General features: G+C 46.8%; 2 protein-coding genes across 2 annotated transcripts in view; one reads left to right on the forward strand and one right to left on the reverse strand.

Annotated features, from left to right (window-relative positions):
- Window positions 1-9,584: 9,584 nt before the first annotated feature.
- LOC308510989 (splicing factor Cactin-like) lies at window positions 9,585-14,373 on the reverse strand (the record flags this gene model as incomplete). The annotated part of the gene is given in 4 exon segments (XM_081081013.1): window positions 9,585-10,217; window positions 10,221-10,289; window positions 10,293-11,200; window positions 14,073-14,373. Coding segments are annotated over 4 exon segments (1,911 nt in total).
- Window positions 14,374-16,633: 2,260 nt separating this feature from the next.
- The window catches only part of NFXL1 (nuclear transcription factor, X-box binding like 1), a gene marked incomplete at its 5' end in the record, with an annotated part of 37,348 nt that continues 36,626 nt past the window's right edge, over window positions 16,634-17,355 (forward strand). Inside the window, one exon of the mRNA XM_081081107.1 lies at window positions 16,634-16,802. Within this exon, the coding sequence (XP_080937233.1) occupies window positions 16,634-16,802 (169 nt within the window). The remainder of the gene's footprint in view (window positions 16,803-17,355) is intronic.

Consider the following 17,355-nt stretch of genomic DNA (forward strand, 5'->3'; position numbering starts at 1 on the left):
TTATATAGTGCTTAGTATGTACCAGTTACTGTTCCAAGTACTCCCCAGATGTCAATACATCTAACCTTCATGACATCTTACAAGGTAGGTTCCTTTATGTTCCTTGTTTAATAAGTAGGGAAATGGAGGCACAGAGAGGTTAAGTAATCTGCCCAAGACCCACAAGAAGGAAGTGACATAACCACTATTTGAACCTAGACAGTGAGGCTCCAGGGTGCCTGCTCTTAACCCTTTCATTAGTGCTGACTCTTGTATGTACATATAAATATCATCTATACAAAATTTACAAACACACAACACAATGCTAAATAGTGTTTATGGATCTGTACCTATGATCCAGAGGTTTAATAACAGTCATGGGAATGGTTGACAGCAAAAATCAGATTAATAGTTACTTCTATGGGGAAATGGAGAGAATGGGATGAGATGAAGGGTGAGAAATTCATAGGACTTTAACTGTCTGTGCTGCTTTATATATTTTAAAACAACCTGAAAAAAAAAATGAATCCAAATGTTAAGATTGGATAAACCTAAGTAAGATATACACTGAGTGGCCAGATTATTATGACCACCCCATCAGTACTTCGTTGGGCCACCTTTTGCCTTCAATACTGTGGCGATTCTTCTTGTCATTGACTTCACGAGATGTTGAAAGGTGATGCGAGGAATCTGACGCCATGCCTGATGAATAGCACTGTCCAGTTCTGTGAGATTTGATGGTTGTGGAACCAGCTGCCTGATGGCTCTTTTAACTTCGTCCCACAAATGCTCAATTGGATTGAGATCCGGTGATTGTGGGGGCCACCCAAGCAAGGTAAAGTCTCCCTCATGTTCTTGAAACCACTCCTGCACAATACGAGCACCGTGGCATGGCGCATTGTCTTGTTGGAAGAAGCCATCTCCATTGGGATATGCCATCAACATGATAGGATGAACTTGATCAGCAACGATACTTAGGTATCTTGTGGTATTCAGACGTTGTTTCACACGAATTAAAGGGCCCAAATCATGTCAGGAAAACATGCCCCAACCATAACACTGCCCCACCAGCTTAAAGGGTTGTACTCATGCATGTGGGGTGCATGCTTTCATGCTGTTTCTGCAAAATTCTCACTCTGCCATCTGCATGATGCAACTGGAAATGTGATTCATCGGACTACATGACTTTTTTTTCCAATGCTCAGCTGTCCAATCCTTGTGTTCCTGTGCGAATTTGAGACATTTTATCTTGGTAACTGCAGACAGCAAAGGTTCGAACAGGCCATCGGCTTCCATATCCCATATAATGCAGTGTACAGCTAATTTGCCTACAAATGTCAGGTGGTCATAATAATCTGGAAACTCAATATATATATAATCTTTCTATAATCTTTGCTATATTTGAACTTTTCAAAAGAAGAAGAAAAAAAGAGAAGTAGAGGAGCTAAATCTAAATTCACACAGTTTAGAGGCAAAGGCTGGACTTCTGACCCTTGCAGTCTTTACTTCCCTAAGAAGTTGTACTTGATTGCTTTCTACACAGCCAAGTTGCATGCTTTATGAGGTTTTACTTGGTGATAACATGCCTGTTATCTGTATGTTTCCACTTTAAGCCAGTCAGAGTGCTTATTGAGTAAATTGTAGACGATGTTTTTTAGAATTACATTTCATGTCTGGATCTTGTTTTCCTGATGAATTCCAGGTATAAGAATGCATTTTTCACCAATGCATTCCTTTGGGATTCTGTAAATGGCTATTTACCACAAAATTACTCACCAGCCTGACAATGGGGCCCTAAAAAAGACTTGATATTAGATTACTTGTCAGATTGCCAGTTTCTCTTCCTTTCAGTTAGGTTCTTTTTTGTTTTATCTGTGCTGAACTTCAGCCAGTTGGACTTGGTCCAAGAAGCTACTTGAGTTAGTTCTTCAGAGATCAGGGAGCCTGTTTCTTGAGTTTGTCACAACGATTCATGATACGGGGCAGCACAGTTATCCTGGTGGCACCAAAGTCCATGGTGTTCCAGATGTCCCCCCAGTGGCCTCTTGGATTACACTTAGCAGAAAGAGTGACAGATGAGCCACCCAGAGCACCTGCATTATGAAATATAACTTTTTCCAATAATTTTTAAATGTAATAAGTCACTCTCCCCAGTTCTTTAGTTTGAAAAAAAAAATAAAGTAAAATAAAATACTGACAATTAATCTATATTACAGGTGTTTCCTGCTCCATCCTGATGTAATATCAAAATACTCAAAGAGCACAAAATAAATAAACTTATCAAAGAAATGTACCACAATAAATTAACATAATTTGCTTTGATTATATTCCTTTTATTTTTATGTTTAAAATAATTGAGTGTTTGAAATTCATGGATTGAAATAAGACTTGTTGGTGATAGAAAAATGAGAGCTGTTTTTTACAGAACTGAAATAATGGATTTCCTTTTCTTTCTATAAATTCTGTTATTTAGATTTTGGTACCAAGTCTCAATTTAACAGTAGTAACCTAGACTATTTTTTACCTTGAGAGGGGGACCTGCTCCCCTGGTCTCCACATTAAACAGAAAGCATTGCTTCTTTACAGCTCTTCTCTATATTCATGAGTTTGGAAGTTTTTTTGTTTTGTTTTCTTTTTTAAATTCCACATATAAGTGAGATGTTGGGGTATTTATCTTTTTTTGTCTGACTTATTTAACTTAATATAATCCCTTCAAATTCTATTGATGTCATTCTTTATTAAGATTTCATTCTTTATTAAGACAACTAGAGGCTCAGGGCACAAATTCTTGCATGGGTGGGGTCCCTTGGCCTGGCCAGAGATCAGGGTTGGCTGGGGGGAGGGACCTTGGGAGGTTGGCCAGCTGCGGGAGGTTGGCTGTGGGAGCACACTGATCACCAGGGGGCAGCTCCTGCATTGAGCATCTGCCCCCTGGTGGTCAGTGTGCATCATAGCAACCAGTCCATCACTCGTTTGGTTGCTTAGGCTTTTATATATATAGATTTGGAACACCTTCTTTATCCAGTTATCCATCAATGGACCATTAGGATGTTGCCATGTTTTGGCTATTGCAAATAATGCTGCAATGAATATGGGGGGCGGTCATCCATATATCCTTTCAAATTCGTCTTTTTATTTTTTTTCAGATAAATACCCAAAAGTGGAATTGCTAGAACACATGGTGGTTTTATTTTTAATGTTTTGAGGAATGTCCATACAGTTTTCCATAGTGATTGCACCAATTTACTCTACCACCAACAATGCACAAGGATTCCTTTTTCTCCACATCCTCTCCAATACTTATTTCTTATCTTTTGGAGAATAGCCACTCTAACAGGTATGAGGTGATATCTCATTGTAGTTTGATTTACATTTCAAACTGATGATTAGTGATGTTGAGCACCTTTTCATGTACCTGTTGGCCATCAGTATGTCTTCTTTGGAAAAATGCCTATTTATCTCCTCTGCCCATTTTTTAGTCAGATTGTATGTTTTCAAATTATAATTTTGAAATGATTTGCTCTAAGCAATCAAATGCAGTGAAGACCTAGAGGAGGAGTTTTGTAGCTTGTTATGCTCTCAGGGAGGAATTACAGAAGATCACAAAAAGGCTGGACTTCATTAGGAAGTGTTAAGAAGAAATACTTTCTTGTCTTTACAGAAAGTCATGGGCATCTGAATTTAAAAATTGTATGCACTTCTGTTTAGTGAACCCTGAATATATTGTATAGAGGTGGCTGGAGTGCAGAGAATGAATAAAAGGTGATGTGAATAAATGGAGGTGGGGCGAGAGCATGGGACTCCAGTCAAGAAAGGCAAAGGCTGAGAGAAATATGCTTAAAAACAAACAAACAACAACAGCAACAACGAAGAAACCTAGTTGATTACCAGGAGACTGGAGTGACATAACATGGACTAATTCACCACATTGTCTGATACTCCATCTATCAGATTCCCTCTGAAGATGAAAATTCCCAGACCTATCTTTGATGAGTAAGAGAAAAAGACCATCTTAAAGTTCATCAAGTCCTAAAGCCAATGTGAGATAAACAGTGATCCATTAGCCGCTGCGCTTGCTTTACTGATTGGACTTCCCCGACTGTTTGCTAGAGTTTTAGGACAGACAACAGATAACATGGTACAGAAACTCCAGGAAGACTGTTTACACTGGGGAACAAATGATTCTCAGAAGTGAATATTCAGCAGAGTTTGGAAAGAAGAGAAAAAATATTTTGAAGCAGAGAGAGGACAGATGTAATAATGAGGGTAACTGTTGCTAGTCTGTTCAAATTTTCTTGATTATGACCCATAATAAGTGACCCATATAAAATGCATTTTGTATTGTGAACCAGAAAGCACACAGATATAACAAATGCTTCAGAAAAAAATACCCTTAGAACATGCAGTGCACTCAGGGACGTTCTCTTTTATCTATTCTATTTTAGTTCTTTCAAAAAAAAATGCCTGTTGCAAATTACTAAATTGATTTCATGATTAATTAATGGACTACTACTGGCAATTGCACACTTTCAGAGGCTGGTAAGTAGAATTGCCTAGGATAGGAAATAATTCACTTTAGCCTAGGCAGAGATGAGGAAAATCATATTATAAGGGGAAAGAACACAAGAATGGAGGTTCTGGAAGCCTCTTCATACAAAACATCAAGACAATAACTCCTCACAGTGCTGTCACTAAGTAGAAACAGCTTAGTTAGAGTGGCTGCCTGTTATTTCTTGAGACCATAACATACTAATGAGTTACCCTGCTCCCAGCTGCTCTCTCTCTCAACAGAATGTCAATCCCACTATACCTAGTAGGTTGAGATTCTAGTTTTTAGAGGATTTTCTTTCAACACATTCAGAGAAATAGTGAGTCTTCTATAAGATCACAGATGAAGGCAAGAATATTTTACAAGGTGTATGGAGTTTACTCAGAACCAGGATTTCTGCTAGACTTTAAGTCTGGGCTGGGAGGAGGAAATAAATCTGTTGGTTTCTTGAGTGCTCCAGAGCAGCGCCTCAAGTCTATAGCAGCTCCTCCAAGGAAACAAGTTAAGTAGAGCAATGGGAAGATTAGATCCCAGACCTGGAGGTCTCAGGCCTGGAGCTCCCAGTCCCTAAGAGTCTCATGCCCAAAACAGCACACTGGCACTAATTACTTTAAACCTTAGGTTTTGCCACTATGGCATCATTTCATTAATTGCTCTATGTCTAGTGCCTAGAAAGTACTTGGGACATAATAGGGATTTATAAATCTTTGTTGAATAAATTAATAAATTCATGAGTTTCCCAACCAATCCTGAGGATAAAGAAAAACTCAGAGTTCAAACCAAGTTGATTACAAGGTTATAGTTACTGAAATATGATTATTTACACATTTGAGTTTGTAAACTGAGGGTCATATCAACTATAATTCTAATTCTACGTAGCCATTCTCCCACAATGCCTTTTCTGGCTCAAATTTTATTAGTATTCCTACATTAGTTTTCTTGAAAAACCTTTCATGACGTCATCATCCTTCTCTTGAATCCCATAGTGATTACTTAATGTCAAATTGAGACCACAGTTTTTACTTCTGTTTTCAAGGTTCTCTCCAACCCTATTTATATCTTTGCTCTGCCTTATTAATCACCTTTGGTATTCAACAGACTTTTTTCCTTTCTGGTTCAAACACATGCCATGTTTATTTGCACTTCTAAACCGTGGCTCATGCTGTCCCTACAACTTGGAATGCTTCCTTCCATCCCATTCAGATCTACTCTGTCCTTAATAATATTCTCACATCCAGACAGCGTGGTTCAGTGGTTGAATGTCAACCTATGAACCAGAAGGTAACAGTTTGATTCCCAGTCGGGCACATGCCCAAGTTGCGGGCTTGATCCCCAGCAGGGGACATGCAGGAGGCAGCCAATCAATAATTTGCTCTCATCATTGATGTTTCTATGTCTCTCTCCCTCTCCCCTCCTCTCTAAAATCAATTAAAAATGATAAAAAAATAATATTCTCAGTTCTCAGCATCTTCATGAACCTCCCCATTCCTATTCTGGTACTTACAGTGAACCCATCTGATTTCTGAGTTTGCATGACCAGGGCCTGACAGTATTAGATATTTGCTAGACTTGATTAGTGATTATTAGATATTTAACTGAACATTGGAAAAAAACTCATATTGAATATGAATAGATGTTTGGATGATATTTCCTGTGTTATGAAAGTTTTCCTAGAAAAAATAAAATGACAGCCCATTTTATTTTTTTTAAATATATATATTTTATTGATTTTTTCACAGGGAGGAAGGGAGAGGGACAGAGAGCCAGAAACATCGATGAGAGAGAAACAACAATCAGCTGCCTCCTGCACAGCTCCCACTGGTGACGTGCCCGCAACCAAGGTACACGCCCCTGACCAGAATCGAACCTAGGACCCTTCAGTCTGCAGGCCGACGCTCTATCCACTGAGCCAAACTGGCCAGGGCTGACAGCCCATTTTAAAGAAAAATACTTTATTTTTATGAAATTTACAATATACAATACTATTTATATCATTCAATTTTGAGTATTGAAAAAAAGGGGCAATAAGTCCTCTAAAGAAAAAAAAAAGGGGGATCAGTCCCCTCCATCTGACTAGGAAAATCAACTTGATTACCTTTTTATATACTTTATTTCCTTCTTACCACTTTTCCTTTTTTCTCCCCCGTCTGCATCCAGTTTGGTTGGTCATAGCTAGTATTTCAAGAAAAACTAATATAAAATGTGTACACTGCCTATATCAATCTGGATATAATCAGGAATGGAAACCATATAGTGGGCTAAGTTTAATATAAAGAATTACTAAGCTCTGATAAGAAATTGGGTATTCTAGGGAGAGTACCCAAGGCAAGACAAATGTGGAGAAATCCACCTTTCCAAGGCTAAGGTTCAGATCCTATTGGATGTGTGGTTCAGCCCACTGGGTAGCAGACAAGTTTGCTGGTATATTCTGGCCACAGCTGTTCTGCAGTTCCTCTCAAGTGTAGGTGATCAGGATCCTGTGGGGGTGGGGGGCTTGTAGAGAGAATGGGGGCCTAGGCACAGGTGTGGCACCCTGGTCTACAGTGAAAGTGATAGCAAGTGCATGGAATGGGGATGCAGGGTTCAGTGAACAGTCAGTGATGACTGAGGGTGCCAGTGTGAGCAGGAGGCCTTGGGAGTCAGTTTTCATGTTGAGAAGGCTGCTAGAAGATTAAGGCCAGGCCAAACCAGACAAAGGCTGCAGGGTTGCTGACCCACTGTGCAACAGCAGGAAATACCAGGAGAACACCTTCACTCCTGCAGTGTCTCTCCAGTGCCCTCTGCTGAGAAAACTAAACATCGTACTCTCTGTGGAGGTACCTAAAGGAGTTCTTCCTATTATCACAGAGCATATATTGAAGGGTGAATTGAAGCTGAAAGGCAATCTATATATATAAAAGCCTAAGCGACTGGCCAACCGTTCAACCTTCGACCGGTAGCTATGATGTGCACGGACCACCAGGGGGCAGAAGCTCAATGTAGGAGCTGCTGAGCTATGGTGACTTGGCAGCTGCGGTTCTTGGGTGATGAACCGGGAATCAGAGAGGAGGGAGCCCAATTCCGGGGTACGGCACCCGAGAACCACCCTCTCACGATCTGGGACCCCTTCAGGGATGTCGGAGAACCAGTTTAGGCCCGATTCCCGCAGGCCAGGCCAAAGGGCCCCACTGGTGCACAAATCCGTGCATCGGGCCTCTAGTAAAGTGATAACTAGCACAGTTAGATGTATTTGTAAAGGAAAATGTATTTGGAGAGCATGTATGGATATGCTGGCAAAAAGAATCCATTATCAAGATACATCTGTAATCCTATATAATAAAAGGCTAATATGCAAATAGACCGAATGATGGAACAACCGAACAACTGGTCGCTATGATGTGTGCTGACCACCAGGAGGGTGTGCAGAACATGGCGGGCGTTGGCAGCAGTGTGGAACATGGCAGTGTCGGCCTCAGCAGGATGGTGGAGCAGGTGAATGGGGGCGCCGGTTGCTGTCATTGGGGTGAGCTTCTGGGGGTTACTGAAAATTCTTTGCATCCATGTGCCACAGTCCTGCCCATTGCTCGCAGCTGCTGCCAGCAATAGCCCTGCTTGCCAGCCCCGATCTCTCAGTGCTGTCAGTGGGTGTAAGTGGTGCTGCCAGCCCTGATTGCCCCTAAGGGCTTCTCCACCTCCCCCTGCTCCTGAGGGGCAATCAGGGCAGCAGCCGCCGCTCGCACCTGCTGATGGCGCTGGCCCCAATTGCTCTGTGCTGTCAGTAGGTGCAAGTGGAGCTGGCACCGTCAGCGTATGGGAGAGGCAGTGGCAGCGGGAGCTGGAGCGGGGCTGCGGGCAGACAAGGGACTGGGGGCTGCGGTAGGAGGGGCCAGACAGGGGTGCGGAGAATGGGCCCAGACCTGCCCCTGTGCCCACCGCAGCCTCGTGGCCCACAATTCCTTTCTTTTTTTTTATTTTTATTCTAAAATAGAGCATTTATTTTTTAAAAATGTACTGAGTAGACCAAATAAATGAAAATAAACAAGATTTCCCCTCCCCACCTAAAGAAAAGTCTTTTTAGATAAACAACCTCAATATTTCCAGATGAAATGGGGTACTGGCGGGGCTGCCTGAGGAGCCGGGAGGTGGCACTTCAGGGTTTGGTGCCGGTTCTTCCCCTTTAGGCTGGAAATGTCTTCATAACAGCGCGCTAACACAATGTTTCTGGGTGGCTGGCCCGCTGTACTGTTGACCGTCTGACTATGGGTGAGTGACTGTCCTCGTCTGAAACAGGAACATGGAGGGCAGCTCTGTGGTGGCTGGGAGGTGGCCTCGAAGAACACAGCTGTTCTGAGGTGAGGGGAACACCCAGGCCGGATCGGGCATCGCAGCTGCACCATGGAGGCTGCCTCCTGGGTGCTCAGTGGCTGTGGAAGGACTTCTCAGTGGCCCCTGGCTCCTAGATCTGATGGTGGATGTGTCCTTCATGCCCACTTGGGGAGAGACTGACCCTCAGCCAGCACCAGGGGTGAGGTGGGTGGCATGTCCCTCAAATGGTCTCTTTTGGAACATGCACCACAAGGGTCCGGGTCCCACTGGTGTGGGCACTGAGGAAGGCTGCTGGGAAAGGGCCAGGAGTGTGGGCCCTGCAACAACCGGTTATGTCCAAGGTCCCATCAACGCTCTGAACTTGGATTTCCTCAAAAGCTCGGTACCCCATGTCTGGGCCCCAAGCTGTCCTCCCCGCACCCCCCCTCCCCCGCAAGGCCTGCACTGCAGGGCTTGTCTAAGATGGGACTTGGGCATCACTCTGCCCATGTGGACAGGGAGGGTGGTTGACACTTGCTGGGTTCCCTGGGCTCAAAGAGTCCCCCCAGCAGCCCCTCCTGCATGTCAGAATCATGGGCCAGCCATCCCGTCCTCCCCTCAAGCCTCGGAGGCAGTTCCACGGTGACTTGCTGTTCACACAGGGAAAGTGAGGCTGCGAGGGGAAGGCCCAGCTGGAGGTGAGCTGTGAACCAGCCAGGGAAGGCTGCCAGCCTAACACTCCTCTCAGGTGGTCGGGGGAAACGCAGGGCCATCACCGCCGGTAACGGTAGCGCTTGAAGTGGAACCAGAGCTGGAAGATGCCATTCGCGAACTGGCAGCGAAAGCCGTGGCGATGTGAGTATTCCCACTCGCGACTGACGATCTTGAAGGCGATGTCCTCGTAGGGCGGCCCGGCGTGGAAGCGCAGGGTGGCGAAGTCCTTGTTGTCGGGGCAGGCCTCCAGGAAGTACTCGGGGGTGGAGCGCTTGTCGATGAGGTCGGGGTAGAAGATGTTGAACTTGTAGCCCTGCACGATCTTGGGTGGTGGGTTGTCAAAGTCGTAATGTGTCTGGTTGTACTTGTTCCACTCGAAGCCCGTGTGCACGCGGTTGAAGAAGCGTGGCTTGCGAGGTCGGTACTTGTCAGCCCACAGGTAGGCTTTGCCTGTCAGGGGCATCTCCACGCTGAACTGTGCTTCGTCCTGGCCCATACGCTCTTTGGTCCGCCGGAAGAAGATGTCCTCTGCACTCTCACTTGCATCGCCCGTGACCTGGAGCTGCTGCCGCGACAGCTGCAAGCGCTGCAGGTCCTCTTTGGGCTCCAGCACGTGGGCGTCCAGTGGCAGTTCATGGGCCGTGAGCAGCCGGGGGCTGTACTTGCCGGCGTCATAGTCGTCCAGGCTCTGCTAGATCAGGTCCTCCTCCATGAGCACGGCCTCCCCCTCTGCTTCACCCTCTGCTGGTGTGGCCTCCTCTGCCTAAGGCTCCACGGGGTCACCTTCCAAGGAGGGCCCTGGGGGGGTCAGGGCCTGGTCCTCAGGCTCCAGGCTGTGGTCAGGAGATGGGGGCTCCTGCTTGAGGATGGGGAATAGCGGCTCACTCTCCAGGCCCTGTTCCGGTTTCAGCTTGTAGAGCTTCTGCCGGAGCACGTCCTGGTGCCGCTCGCGAAGCTTGGCATGCGCCATGTGGGCACGCAGCTGTTGCAGGAGGCTCTCCCAGTATCCTATGTCCAGGTTGGGGCCTCTGGCCCGGATCTTGCCCTCAATACCCTGGAAGATGACCTGCAGCTGGCTGTACGTCTTCCCTTTGAAGACCAACTGCACATCGGAGCTGACCGAGGTGTTAACGCCCTCTCGTCGCTCGCCTGGGCCCTTGCCAGAGGCCTCCAGCTTGCGGAGCTTAGAGATCTCATCCTCCGTGATGATGGTCATGTCCCGCCAGAAGTCCACATTCTTGCCCTGCTCCAGTTCCATGTACACCTGGATATCCTCCAGCAGGTCCTCCATGTCAGCCACTGTGAGGCCACCGAGGAAAGGGTAAGGCTCGTGCATCTCCACAGCCAGGTCATCGTCCTCGGCGCTCATGTACTTGGCCAGCAGGTCGATGGGCTTGGCCCGTCCATCCCGGATTCGAATCTTGGAGCGGAGCTTGGCCTGCTGGCGGTGGAAGCTGTCCTCCTGCTCCTCCCGCGTCTTGAAGTGCTCCGCTTCCTTCTCCCGCTGCAGCCTCTCCAGCTCCTGCTCACGCATGGCCTTTTCCCGCTCCCGCTCCAGCCGGAGCTGCTTCACCTTCTGCAGCTCCAGCCGACTGTCCTCCTGGATCCTCTTGTTCCGCTCCTTCAGCTCTCCCTCCTCCAGGTGTTGTGCCCAGATTTCAAAGTTCCCAAGACCTCCAGGGAGCCAGTCAGTCCGATGCAAAAGCAAAGAGTCATTTATTTCAAACCTAGGTTTGGCTCCCCTGCCACACTCACCGATGCAACGGTAAGCTCCAGTGGCCGAGAGAGAGAGGCCTGATGGGACAGGGGGTTTTAAAGGGGGGTGGAGTGAGGGCAGGAGAGGGGACTGTGGGCCCCGCCGATTGGCCAGGCGCGAGTCAGTACAGGATGTGGTCATAGTGATGGCGTGCACTTCCCTTGATTATTATTGGTTAGTCCAGAGAAATCCTGGGTGTGGCTAGCAGCGGCGTCTTCCGGGAAGAAGCACATGGCACCGTCCCAAAATGGAGGACCCAAGGCAAGATGGAGGGCGCACATGGCTCTGTCCCAAGATGGAGGACCCAAGGCAAGATGGAGGGCGCAGTCCTTGCCCGGCTCCTGCTGCTGCCGCTCGAACTCGCCACAAGGCAGGATGGCCCTCCCGCATAGCACCTGCAGCTGGCCCGCGGGCAGACTGGGACTCCAGCGCGTCTGGGCGGCACAGGCCCAGCAAACGGGGTGCGGCCGGTGGAGCGGCCCAGCCCCGGAGGAGCGGCATCTGCCCGGAGCAGGCCCGGCCATGGGGCCGGTGCACTGCAGCACGGCGGCCTCCCCGAGCTAGGGCTAGGGCATGCGCCCCGAGCCTCGGCGCGCCCCGGGCTGCCAGGTCCAAGCCTGAGCCGGGAGGTGAGAACCCATCCCGCCACCCTACCCGTGGGGACTCGAATGCCTTGTAACCAACCTCCCAGCTCCTGAAAACGTGGTCCGCCGGACCCCAGCCGGACTGTCAGGAACTCACCCGTCAGGCAGTGCCAGGGGCAGTCCCGCGTGGGTCCTCGTGCCTCAGGACAGGAGGCACCTGGAACTGTTAGTGGGGCCCACAATTCCTTTTAAGGTGCACGAATTTGTGCACTGGGCCCTTAGTGGACAAATAAATACAATTAAATCACACTTTTCAAATGGCAGCACAATAAAAGTATTTAGATATATTACTTTTCTATACTTTTAGAATTTTTTAAAAAATTGAGGTGTATCAAACATAGTAAATCACACAAATCATAAATGTATATATATATTTTTAGTTTTTACATATGTACACACATTTTCCCTGTTTTACAGCTGAGAACACTGAGACACAGAGTAATTTGCCCTGGGAGAATTGCACTTAATAAATACTATTAAATATTAGATATTATTAGTAATGTAGAGGGATTAGTTAAGTTAAAGGGTTGTATAAGGATTGTGTGGTCCCAAGTAATCAATATATTTGTCAATCTCAGACACCCCTCTTCCACACCAATTTTATTTATTTATTAAATATATATTTTATTGATTTTACAGCAAAGACGGGAGAGGGGTAGAGAGTTAGAAACATCAATGAAAGAGAAGCATTGATCAGCTGCCTCCTGCACACCTCCTACTGGGGATGTGCCTGCAACCAAGGTACATGCCCTTGACCGGAATAGAACCTGGGACCCTTCAGTCCCCAGGCCAATGCTCTATCCAGTGAGCCAAACCGGCTAGGGCAACATTTAAATATATTTTATTGATTTTTTAAAGAGAGGAAGGGAGAGGGATAGAGAGCTAGAAACATCAATGAGAGAGAAACATCAACCAGCTGCCTCCTGCACACTCCCCACTGGGGATGTGCCCCGCAACCAAGGTACATGCCCTTGGCCAGAATTGAACCTGGGATCCTTCAGTCCGAAGGCCGACTCTCTATCCACTGAGCCAAACTGGTTAGGGCCACACCAATTTTGAAATTTATTTCTTATTGGAAAACTAAGAGAAGTCAGAAGATTTAGGTCCTGGTCCTCAACTACTTTCCTTAATAAAATCTACTTTACAGAGCTATCCTGAAGGTAAAAAGCAGCCTGCTCAGGGAAAGCACATTGTCAACTATAAAGCACTAGTATAATAGGTGTTCGATATATCTTCTGCAGGGCGTCAGCAATTTAGAAGAGTGCTTTCTCCATTCCAGCCCTTTTTGCAAAACTCCCTCATCCTTCCCGACCCCAAGAGTTTTTAATTAAGTACTTTTTCCGTTCAAGAGAAAAGTTTTCCGCCAGCTGAAAGCCCCAAGGCCAGGGTAAAGATGGAGGGCGGTCAATTACAGCCACTCCGACAGAATCCCGCTACTCAGGGAGGTATAAGCAGCTGTATCTTCTGGTGTAAACAACATCTCAGGGGCACCTACCTCCCCACCTGGCGCCCTCTTCGACTGGGATCCAGAGCACGCCGGGAATTGTAGTTTCCGAAGGCCCAGTTCAGTCAGCGCATGCGCTCGGAACTCCCTATCCTCCCCCTCCCCGCCCTCGCCCCCGCCACTCCCGGATAAGGAAGTGGCCAGTGATGCCACGCGTTCTACGGGCCGTGGCCGTGGGCTTCTGGGAATTGTAGTCGCTGGGGGCAGACTCGGTCGGTAAGGAGACGTAGACTTCCTTGGGGTCCGCTACCGCAGTTGGCTCCCCACGGGAGCGGCGAGGTCAGTCCCCGGCTCTCCCCTCAGGGCGCTCCGCCCGAGGCTGAGAAGGCGCTTTCCTTGCCCCCGGCTCCCCCTCTGCGGCGCTGGATGCTCCTTGCCCCACATTCCATTTCCCTGCCCAGGTCCTCTCCCGCTCGGGTCCATCTCCGAAGCCCGGGGTTAGCGGGCGCTCGCCCTCGGGGAGAGACAGGGCCGCGACTTTCTCCCACCCGGTCCCCGCCCCTCCCCCGGCTGCCCCCGCGCCCGCCCTTCCCCGCGCCCGGGCGCCGCTGCGCTCCAGCCACTCTTTCTTTTTTTCCCTTCAGGGATGGAAGCTTCCTGGCGCCAGGTGGCCGGTGGCCGGGGCCGAGCCCGAGGACGGGCCACTGCGGCCCCCTCCCCAGGAAATGGACTCCATCTGCGCGGAGCCGGAGGAGGGCGAGAGGCGGGGTCGGGGGGCGCCGCCGCGCCGGGCCCCGGCCCCAGCCCCGGCCCCAGCCCCCGAGGAGCCGCGAGCGCCGCGGCCGCAGGTAGCGCTCCCCGGCACGGCCCCGCGGGACCCGGGGCGCCGCAGACTCCGCGGGCGGTGGGGGTGGGGGGGCTCCCGCCGCGGGACCGCCTCGCCTCGGCTGTCCCGCTCCTCGTCTTCTCCCGGCAAACCTTCCTGGCTGCCCCTCTTCGGCATGCCAGGCAGTCCCGTCTTAATGTTAAATTCACTGAAAAAACCTTTTCTCTTAATTTTCATGCATCATTAACTTTCGCCAGTTCTCCGCCCTGTGCTCGTCCCCTCATTCATTTTGCCTCCTGACGTCCTAGACCCCAAGGTGCACGTTGTGGTCCGGAGGGCTCGCCCGCCTCACCTGCAGTTTGGTTTGGTGAGCGCAGGTTGTCAGGCTGGATGGGCGCTCGTCGTTGTTGCTGGTGTGTGTGTGTGTGTGTGTGTTAATCTCATGCACACCTGGCCAGCTTTTCTTGGGAATCACTCTGACGACGGCGTGGCCACCGTCCGCTGGACGCGAGGCGGAGGTCCCACCTAGACCGGACCGAGCCGAGGCAGCGCGGTGACAGGGTCCTGTCCTTCCCCGGCCCTGCCCGATGGCTCCGTGTCCCGTCAGCTCTGCAGCTGCGGTGCGTTTCTGGTTCCTGTTCACAAACTTCTGGGCTTTTCCTGGATGCGGCTGGTGTGGCCTCCTCGCGTCTGTCCGTGTCTTTCGTGCAAGGCTGTGTTTCAGGGGAGCTGGGAGCAGCGCACACACCAGGTCGTCTTTACTAACAAAGTAAAGTGCGTGGGGCCAGGAATAATTCCTGAAGTCATTGTTCTGTGTGAGCTTGGAATGCATTTTTCAGAATATATATAATTTTTTTGGGAGGGGGGGACGGGAAGCAAATTGAGCTTCTATGTGCTTTTTTCCTCCTAAGCTAGTTTTAAAATGAGGTGGTGTTCTACTAGCTTGCAGTTACTGAGTTGATGATGGGGGTGAGGTTTGCGAGTTGGAGACCCGAGAACAGTTTTGGTAAACCTTACTGGGTTTTGTGGCTCGTGGAAGACTAACCTTCTTAACCTGTGCTGTAATTGAGATTTTGCTGTTACAAATAGTAGATAGGAAGGTTGCTTTGTCAGCTTTTCTTGAGATCGTCTTATGTGGTTACATTGATCAGGTGGTGAATGTTTTTATTATGTCTTCTAGCTCAACCTTTTAAAAAACGTTTCCTTAACTACTAATTTCCCGTAATGAGTGAGGTTTGTCGTCTCTCTTGATGTGCATCAAGTTTGGATTCATATATCTTATAGACATTACTTTTCTCCTAATACTAAAAGATTCCCAGGTGGCACACGGTACATTTCCCTCCAGTTTTACTTGAAACACTGCACAATCCCCAACCAAACTGGCTGCAAGAAGAAAGGGAAAACATTTCGTGAGGGAAAGAAAAGATAAAAATACCACCTAAAATAAGAAGGCTTATCTTAGTAGTGGCTCATTGGTTTCAAGCATAAAGTGAATTTTAAACTAGTAATTTAAATTTTTTTAAATTTGAAAACATTTTTTATTTGATTTTTTTAGAGAGAGGAAAGGAGAGAGAGAGAGAGCGAGAGAGAAAAACATTGGTTTGTTCCACTTATTTATACATTCGTTGGTTGCTTGCAACCTTGGCATTTCAGGATGATGCTGTAACCAATTGAGCTGCCTGGGCCAGGGCCAATTGAAAATTTTAAATGAGTAAATTTAAAATCCTCTCAATATGAGCACTAATTAATTTAGATCAATTCAGCATGTTTGTGGCTCCTTTCTTAAAAGGTGGTTGCTGTCCATTAGAGTTTATTAACACTTAGTGCTTAAGAAAAATTCCCATGGTCCTTGCTCTTGAAGAGTTTGCACTCACTGGGAATGCGCTATGAAGTAATCTAATTATTTTTGCATTATTATTTAACCCAGTAACAAAATGAGAAGTACAAATATTGCTAAAGAGAATAGTGGAAGAATAACCCAAAACTTAGCATTTCTTTTTGGAATGACGTTGTAAGTAGTATATTCTCTGTGTTAGCAACATTTTGTGTGGATTAATGTTAAATATATATGTTTTGTGACCACATTTTAATACAGGCAAAAAGTTCTTGAGCTTTCTAAAGAGCAGATTACATAAATGTAGTACAGTGAATATTACTTGTTCAGTCTTTGGTGGGCCAGTCACTGTGTTTAGAACAATTCGCGGCTTTTAGCAGGGTATTTTACAAACATGAAAGTTTTTATTGTGGCATTCTCATTTGTTGTGTGACAAGAAATTTGAGAATACTGTTTTTTCATGGATGTTAGTAAAATAGAATGCTCCAAAGGTGACTTTTGAATCTATATTTTAAAATGATGTATTAGTACTTAGGACTTGCCTTTTGAGAGATTGGTTTGCAGAAATGAGACTGATTTTTTTTCTCCCTTTAAGCAGAGCTAATGGCTCAAAGGAAATTTGAGGAAATCAAGAAGGCTAATCAAGCTGCGGCCAAAAAACTTGTTGAAGAACACTTCAGCTCTTCCTCTGAAGAAGAAGGAGATGAAGATTTGGAAGGAAAACAGGGAAAAATAGTTGCTAATACGTTTATAACTTACACTACTCAGACAGGTACTGTATGATGTTTTAAATTTAGACCTTTTTGATATTAATGAAAATATACTCCTGGCTTTTAAAAAACACTTTTACTCCATGTGGAATAGTTTTTGCACCTTAAGAATGAGCATTTTTGTGTTGTAGAGTTGATGTTTGTTCATTTTACTATTTGAATTCTATACTGTATAATACTGGTCTTTCTGTAAAGCAGATGGGATGGCAATGTCCTGTACAGCCTTAGACGTTCTCCTGTGTGTTTAATTGGTATTTCATTAGAATGCTGGGAGGGAGATGCCAACGCTCTCTGTGGGATGAGTGGGGTCAAGTTGTTCCTGGTTATGATTTGATTGCATTTGAGGACTTTGAATCCATTAAGTCTATTCACCTTTTTCTCTTTTTTTCTCCTGTTAAATGTGTCTTGAAATCATTTTCATTTCATGACTTTATTTCTTTATATCTTACAACTTCTGACTTTCATACCATTTTTTAAAACAAAGTACTCAGGTTTGACAGGTACAATCACATCACATGTTGTTTATATCTGGGTTGCTCTTCAAGTCATATTTGT

Source organism: Myotis nattereri (genome assembly GCF_964212035.1).
Source record: "Myotis nattereri genome assembly, chromosome: 1".
In the NCBI taxonomy this organism is placed as follows: Eukaryota; Metazoa; Chordata; class Mammalia; order Chiroptera; family Vespertilionidae; genus Myotis; species Myotis nattereri.